This window comes from Temnothorax nylanderi, unplaced genomic scaffold (genome assembly GCF_030848795.1).
Source record: "Temnothorax nylanderi isolate EJ_2023f unplaced genomic scaffold, tnyl_v1.0 TNYL_tig0137_pilon, whole genome shotgun sequence".
Taxonomy (NCBI): Eukaryota; Metazoa; Arthropoda; class Insecta; order Hymenoptera; family Formicidae; genus Temnothorax; species Temnothorax nylanderi.
In genome coordinates this window covers 477,600-486,143 of record NW_027249199.1, presented here as the reverse complement: position 1 = coordinate 486,143, position 8,544 = coordinate 477,600, and the positions used below count along the sequence as shown (strand labels likewise).

The 8,544-nt window shown below is 40.3% G+C and overlaps 1 protein-coding gene across 2 annotated transcripts; it reads right to left on the bottom strand.

The window, feature by feature from the left end:
- Positions 1-9: 9 nt before the first annotated feature.
- On the bottom strand, positions 10-7,592 carry LOC139777078 (uncharacterized). 2 transcript variants are annotated; one of them, XR_011719256.1, is made up of 2 exons: positions 830-7,592; positions 10-737 (listed from the first exon to the last, which is right to left on the bottom strand). XR_011719256.1 is itself a non-coding variant. In XM_071714273.1 (2 exons), the coding sequence occupies exon 2, from the start codon at positions 4,694-4,696 to the stop codon at positions 1,439-1,441; it is 3,258 nt and encodes a 1,085-aa protein (XP_071570374.1). In that variant the 5' UTR covers positions 4,697-6,924; positions 7,017-7,592; the 3' UTR covers positions 10-1,438. The 2 variants fall into 2 exon arrangements, 1 of the variants encoding a protein (XP_071570374.1); XM_071714273.1 differs by having other exon boundaries at positions 10-6,924; positions 7,017-7,592.
- Positions 7,593-8,544: the final 952 nt, after the last annotated feature.

The window sequence follows — 8,544 nt, the reverse complement described above, 5'->3', positions numbered from 1 at the left end:
TTTCAGAAGACAAAATCATATGTACATACACACAATAAATCAGTGACGCAATAGATACATTAAAAGAACATAAATATTAGTTGGTGAATAATCCCTTTCTTTATCTGATTTCAATGTGGTAGTATTACTTAAGAACACTTCAGGGTTCTGTTCGTTTTCATCTTTTAACGTTAAGTCATTATAAGAAGACTTATCCAAGCATGTAAACCTTTAAATGTACCATGAAATGGTTACTATAAATATTCATAGAAAAGTATATCATGAAAAGGATCATTCATCTGAAATTATCACCCACAGAATACATACTAAATATCAGACAGTAAATTAAATCAAAGGTAAAGTATGAAATATTCAGTTTCCAGCGTTGGAAATTATGACTCAATAATTCTAAGCTAGAGATGGTAAACAAGATCACCACCGTAACGATTGTTATCTTTACAACGTAATAGATAGTCGTGACAAATCCTTAATATGTTTAAGAATAACTTAACGTATATGAACATAGAATACAGAGTTTCTTTTACATTTATGTGCACTTTTCACAAGAATCGTGTTTCTCGAACTATCAAAATGAATCGTAATGAAATTGACAAACTTGTTTGATTGCAATCAATTAAATGAAAAGGTATTTTGTACTGAGCTCAGCTTTTCGTAATAAAACCAGCAAGGTTTGTTATCATAAGAAGGACTTTCTTTCCGAAAGTTGACCTTCCTTGAGGTAACCAATTTAGTGGCCTCTGTAAAGAGAGATTGAATACAAGCCGACTGTAACGAACGTTACCTAAGGCTCTGTTCAACTAGCAAAACATCGATAGATTTCTTGGTTTACCTCACAAACAGCAGAATCGTCGCTTCTGGATAGGCACATCCTTGAAAGGATGGCGTGACTGGCTTGCGCCGTAATTGAATCCCTCTTATTAATGTTGATAATAATTAGCTACGAGGGAATGCTCGAAACAGTAACGGCAGTAGTCGTCCTTCCTTCTTTAGAAATATACTGGAATACTGGCCCTCCTTCCTTCGTGTAATTAACTGAGCGGCCAGCTCTCGTGCTTCGTGGAACTTCTCGTTCGGATGCAGGATAAATCAATGTCCCTTTCGATGAAGTGATTAACAAATCTCTTGGATGATGCAACATCCTTTTTACGGACTGATCGTATACACGTGCGACTCGATCCACGTTTCGGTAACGAATGGCCGTTCGCGCTGCGACGAGATCGAGCATGTTAGGCCCGCGCATGCGCCTACAGCCTCACTTTGTCCGGGCTCGCATCGCAACCGAGTCACGGTCGGCTCACGTGACCGACGTCCCCCGAACAATGCCGACTGCGCCGCGCGCTTCTATATATATGAATATACTTATGTGCTAGGACATATATATACAATCTCTCTCTCTAACATTTTCCGCCCGCCTTCGTTAACCTGATTAACGAATAATTCAGAATGATTCCGTTTGAACCGGAAGAGGACAGATTTTAGTAATTGGTCTTTGATAAGTCGATGCTTGAGTACGAACTGTGACTACACGAACGTGACCATCTTTACCTGGATGCGTTTTAGTGATACGACCCAATGGCCACTTTGAGGGTGGGTATCGTTCATCTACTAAAAGAACTACAGTACCTTCAGTTATCGAAGGATTGACTTTATTCCACTTGTAAATAGATAATTGTCTTTGTAAGTATTCTTTGGACCAAAGTGACCAAAAACTTTCTAGCTTTTGCTGTAAAAGTTGCCATCTGCTTAGACGCGAAGCTTGTATTATCGATAAAGATGGTTCAGGAATGGTACAGAGCGAGTGTCCTATAAGAAAATGTCCTGGTGTTAAGACTGACAGGTCATCAGGATCATCAGTTAATCGACACAATGGACGCGAGTTTAGAATAGCTTCGATCTGAGCAAGGAGAGTAGACATCTCTTCATAGGTTAACAATGAATCTCCTATGGTTCTCTTTAAATGGTGTTTTACTGATCGAACTCCTGCTTCCCATTTGCCACCGAAGTGCGGAGCGGAAGGAGGGTTAAATTTCCATTGCGTACCGTCATTTATTAAACAATCGGAAATTTGTTTCCATTCAGTAGACGCAGCAGAAAAAAGGCTTCTAAGTTCTTTATCCGCCCCTTGGAAATTAGTTCCACAATCGCTTGTCAATGTAGCACATATACCTCTTCTGGCTGTAAACCTTCTAAACGCGGCAATAAAGGCATCAGAAGTGTAAGCTGTCACAAACTCTAAGTGAATGGCTGAAGTAGGAAAACAAACAAACAGACAAATGTAACCCTTATAGGTTTTAGCGTTTCGTCCGTTCCAAGTTTTGACTGTGAAAGGACCAGCATAGTCCACCCCTGTGTGAAGAAAAGGGCGAGATGGAGTTATTCTCTCACTAGGTAACTGACCCATAAGTTGTTGAGCACGCTGTTGCCTATATCTAGCGCACTTTACGCATTTCAAAATAAATGATTTTACAGCCTGTCGACCTCCTACTATCCAATAGTTCTGACGTATAAACGACAACGTAATCTGTGTACCTCCGTGTAACGTGCGAGAGTGTGCGTCAGCTATCACTAAAGTGGTAAAAGCAGAAGTCTTAGGCAAAATAAGAGGATGTTTAGAGTTATCCGGCAATTGAGAGTGTTGTAGTCTACCACCTACTCGTAAAAGCCCATCTGAGTCAAGGTAAGGAGTAAGGATGGCTAATGAATTTGATTTAGGAAGTGATTGTCCCTTTTGTAGAACTTTAATTTCTGATGAGAATGACGCATTCTGAATTGACTTGACCCAAAACCGACGCTCGGCTTCTATTTCACTGACAGTAAGAAAAGTGGTTAACTCTAATTTCTTGATACCCTTTAACTTAAAAATAAATTTACGACATAGCGCGGTGATTCTAAGTAATTTTGTGAGATTTGAAAATTTAAAAAGAAGATCCCATAACTGGGGAACCTCGGATTTAAGAACGGTGGATACAAGACGAATTCTCTCCTCCATATTCTCATCGGGTGATATTGTGTGTGACTCTTCTGGCCACATGACTGGATTCAAAGACAGCCACTGAGGGCCTTGCCACCATTCCTTCGATTCTGATAACTGCAAAGGAGTTAAGCCTCTAGTAGCTAAGTCGGCAGGGTTCTCATTACCTGGAACAAACCTCCATATTGCCTGAGGTAAAGCCTGTTGTATGAAACTAACCCTGTTCTGGACGAAGTCCTTCCACTTAGAAGGATGACCTTCTATCCATTTTTTTGCAACTTCCGAATCTATTCCGAGAAAGATGAATACCTGTTTCAGATTCATAACTTTAAGTAAATGACAAACAAGTTTTACCAACAAGACTGCAGCGTTTAACTCAAGACGGGGAATAGTGAGCTTTTTCATAGGAGCTACCTTTGTTTTGGAAGCAATGAAACTAATCCTAATCTCACCATTAATGAATACAGAACGCAAGAATACAACAGCAGCCATGGCTTTCTGAGACGCATCACTGAAACCGTAGATCTCGAGCTGAGCGTCTGATTTTAACCCTATCCAGCGGGGAATTTCAAATTTGGGCATATCCTTTAATTGATTTGTAAAGGTAATCCATTTTTTAGCTAAGTTATCGGGTAGATCTTCATCCCAATCCAACTTAGATAACCATAACTCTTGGATAAATATTTTGCCAGCTACGGTAATTGGTGACAAGAACCCGAGAGGATCGAAAAACCTAGCTACAGCAGAAAGAACAGTACGTTTTGTTATCGATCCTACAATCGAAGGTTCTAATGAGACGTGAAAAGTATCGGTATTGATGTCCCAAGTCAATCCGAGAACGTTAACTAACTTGTCCTGATCGTTTTGAAGAAAAGTGATCTTCCTATCCGGCGGGATATCTTCAAGAATAGCCGGATTATTGCTAACCCATTTTTTCAAAATAAATCCGCCCGCCATTAGGAGCGCGTCTAACTGTGCAACTCTCTGTTTAGCTTTTATTATTGAATTAGCTCCTCCATGGAATTCATCGACATATCTACCTTTTTCCATGATAGATTTAGCAAGAGGGAAACGCTGTCCTTCATCTAACACCAACTGAACAAGAGCTCGAAGAGCTAAGAAAGGAGCACATGCTAATCCATACGTAACCGTGATAAGGACAAAGATAATTATTTTACCTAATTCGTCTAACCAAAATATGCGTTGGTAATCCCAATCTGCTGAATTTACTTTAATCTGACGGAACATTTTCTCAATGTCCGCAGTGAAAGCGTAAAGGTAGAATCTAAACCACAAAAGAACGTCAAAAAGATCGGTTTGAAGCTTAGCACCCGTGTGCAGTAAGTCATTCAGCGATATCCCGTTAGAAGTGGGACACGACCCATTGAAAACTACTCGTAATTTAGTTGTCAAGCTTTGTTCCCTTAATACGCCATGATGTGTAAGGTAATATGCAGAAGACGGCTCAGGCGTTGAGTCTGAAATTCTCTCCATATGATTGAGTTGCTTATATTCGTGCATGAATTTCCTATAAAGAGCCGCGTGATTGGAGTCCTTTTCAAATTTACTAGCTAGACTACGCATCATCCTTTCGGCTTTAATTTTCGAATTGCCAAGTTCTTCGGGTGAACCTTTAAAAGGCAGTCTTACCACGTATCTACCCGTTTCATCCCTCAAATGAGTGGAAAGAAAATGATCTTCACAAGCCTGTTCTAGATCTTTCATAAGATTGAAGAGAGAAAAGACGTGTCATTAAAAATTCGTCAAACTCGTCCCACGTGGGAGGGATCTTCGACGAACCCAGTTTATAATCCCAAGCTTTGACCGTGTCAGGGTCTAATTTCTCGACCGTCAAAAATATGAGAAAGTCCTCACACCCACCCATTGGGCGCTGTAACGTTTCTAATGTTCGGTGGATTTGAATGACAGTAGTGTGTATTAGTTCTAATTCGCTGGCTACTTCTTTCGTCATTGGCTTTAAACGAATGAGAGATCGTAAGGCAGTGTTAAGTTGAAGTCTAGGATTATCATAACGCGTCAACAAAGCTTCCCACGTTTTTGTAAAATTCTCCTCTGTAAGAGACGTATTTTTAATATAATGAGCAGCAGAATCAATCAGACTAGTTTTCAAATATTGTAGCTTTTCGACGGATGATAAATTTTTCTGTTTTAATACAAGTGACGCGAACAAATCCTTATAGTTAAGCCATTCGGAAGGCGTCCCGTCGAATTTGGGAATTTCGATTCGAGGGAGACGCGCATATGGATTATGAACACTATCATTCATGTGAGTCTCACTTTCAACCGAATGAGCCGAAGGAAGCACCACGTTAGTCACGGGATTTTCATCAATCATCGACCGAATTGATGAAGGTTCTAGCGACCTCTGTGTTTCCGAATAAATACCGGCTTTTACTTTTTCAACCGACGCTAAATAACATGTTCTTGTTTCAGGGAATATTTCGTCAGTAAAGTAGGAATGCGACTGAATTAATATCTTGTCTTCACGTGCAAGTTTAGTGATAGCGAGTATAATAACATCGTGATTCTGTTGAAACCTATCCCATTTCCCTTTGAGATATAAAAGATTAGCGTCTACACTTCTTCTCGCCATTCCTGACCTTTCCATTCTGACAAAATTATCGCAGGCGTTAGCCATGAAATTACTCAATGCGAGTTGTTGATGTATATGATCGATTATCGAATTCATTATGAATGAAGGAATAAATACTATAAACGTATTAAACCGAACGAGATAATAAATCCAATATTAATTCGAAAAAATATAATATCTGAATATCGTTCTGTTTCTACAGTAATAGAAAAGATTTCCTTGTTATTTTCAAGTTCGCAACGACTCAAGCGGAATGTCCTTCACGTGCTTCTATTTGTACATGAACGTTAATGTGTCGCTCCCCTTCTAGGGTATTGTAGAATGACAACAGGATTCAACCTTTGAAATTGTCTCTAACCACGATCTTTATTCGAATCTGTATACTAAACTTGAAAAGTTGAAAAGATTACAAATCCAAAGCGACTGATCCGGAATGACTGATCCGGCTCGAAGGACCAAAATGTTAGAAATATGTTGGATTGTGTAACTTCAGTTAAACAAAAGAATTATTGATCTTAAGGAGGGAACGGCACATTAATTTTAGATCTATTTTGTTCGAGAGAGGTTGCATATATTTTCTCTTATAAGCTAGATAATATTTGTTTCAGTAGATAAAAACATATGTACATATACACAATAAATCAGTGACGCAATAGATACATGAAAAGAATATAAATATTAGTTGGTGAATAATCCCTTTCTTTATCTGATTTCAATGTGGTAGTATTTCTTAAGAACACTTCAGGGTTCTGTTCGTTTTCATCTTTTAACGTTAAGTCATTATAAGAAGACTTATCCAAGCATGTAAACCTTTAAATGTACCATGAAATGGTTACTATAAATATTCATAGAAAAGTATATCATGAAAAGGATCATTCATCTGAAATTATCACCCACAGAATACATACTAAATATCAGACAGTAAATTAAATCAAAGGTAAAGTATGAAATATTCAGTTTCCAGCGTTGGAAATTATGACTCAATAATTCTAAGCTAGAGATGGTAAACAAGATCACCACCGTAACGATTGTTATCTTTACAACGTAATAGATAGTCGTGACAAATCCTTAATATGTTTAAGAATAACTTAACGTATATGAACATAGAATACAGAGTTTCTTTTACATCTATGTGCTCTTTTCACAAGAATCGTGTTTCTCGAACTATCAAAATGAATCGTAATGAAATTGACAAACTTGTTTGATTGCAATCAATTAAATGAAAAGGTATTTTGTACTGAGCTCAGCTTTTCGTAATAAAACCAGAAAGGTTTGTTATCATAAGAAGGACTTTCTTTCCGAAAGTTGACCTTCCTTGAGGTAACCAATTTAGTGGCCTCTGTAAAGAGAGATTGAATACAAGCCGACTGTAACGAACGTTACCTAAGGCTCTGTTCAACTAGCAAAACATCGATAGATTTCTTGGTTTACCTCACAAACAGCAGAATCGTCGCTTCTGGATAGGCACATCCTTGAAAGGATGGCGTGACTGGCTTGCGCCGTAATTGAATCCCTCTTATTAATGTTGATAATAATTAGCTACGAGGGAATGCTCGAAACAGTAACGGCAGTAGTCGTCCTTCCTTCTTTAGAAATATACTGGAATACTGGCCCTCCTTCCTTCGTGTAATTAACTGAGCGGCCAGCTCTCGTGCTTCGTGGAACTTCTCGTTCGGATGCGGGATGAATCAATGTCCCTTTCGATGAAGTGATTAACAAATCTCTTGGATGATGCAACATCCTTTTTACGTACTGATCGTATACACGTGCGACTCGATCCACGTTTCGGTAACGAATGGCCGTTCGCGCTGCGACGAGATCGAGCATGTTAGGCCCGCGCATGCGCCTACAGCCTCACTTTGTCCGGGCTCGCATCGCAACCGAGTCACGGTCGGCTCACGTGACCGACGTCCCCCGAACAATGCCGACTGCGCCGCGCGCTTCTATATATATGAATATACTTATGTGCTAGGACATATATATACAATCTCTCTCTCTAACAAATGAGATAAAAGAGCACGTTGGTCCTTAAAATTCCTAAAATTTTAAGGACCAACGCGCTCAGGAATAAATCTTACAATTAGCATCCAAACTTTACTTCGTATTTTTATTCCTTTAGTCTGCTTTGTAACAATTATGACACAATTATGTTTGTCTTCGTTTGTTTTGAGATTCACTATATCAAGATCGGCGCGATTATGCATATTAATAAATAATATTTAGCGTCCATCTTTTCCAACGAGTTGGTCAAATTTCCAGTGAGACGCTGCGACGAAACCCTTCTTTTCGACACCGATCTGAGCCATCTGAGGGGAGTCTGGGCAAAGTTTACGGTCGACCAGGCACCGAAGTAATTCGCCGGCGCGTTTACACGGACGATTTGGTCCTCCCGCTCGTGCGAAGTCACCCGTCACACGTTTTCATTCCATATTCGACGCGAGGCGAAATCAATTAGACGTGCTTAATTATAGGGGCGTGCGCGCGGTGCACGCGCACCATCTGGCGCGGTGATTAACGGGAGAACATTTTCTGTCGTTTACACGCGGTTTCCCGCGTGTAACGGTTCCCACGGGTACGGCCAGGAGAGTTCCCGCGAAACGGATGACGTTGTCGCTCATTCGCCCGGTAGAGGCGGCCCGTCTTCCTTTTGTCTTCGTGCCTCGACTCGAGCGGGCCGGCAGGAAGCGACCGAGTAACTTCCTTCGCGAAGTGATGATGCAGACGGTAGAAAATGCGTCTATTCAGGACTGAATCTGCAATGCCCGCATTGGACTAAAGAGTGCCTACTGTTAGTAAGATTACTCGGGAAGTCCGTTAAACTGGCCACTGTTGAAGCGGCAGTTCAGAGAGCCAGCTGTAACGCTGACTGCACAGATCCTCCCTCTTTAGAAAATGAGATTAGAGCTACGGAGCTCGAGTTTCGTCGAGCTTAGCACGAGATTGTGGAAAAGCGCGCGAT

What these genes read in the sequence shown, in the direction of transcription:
- LOC139777078 (XM_071714273.1), bottom strand. Translation starts at nt 4,696, where the DNA reads ATGAAAGATCTAGAACAGGCTTGTGAAGATCATTTTCTTTCCACTCAT.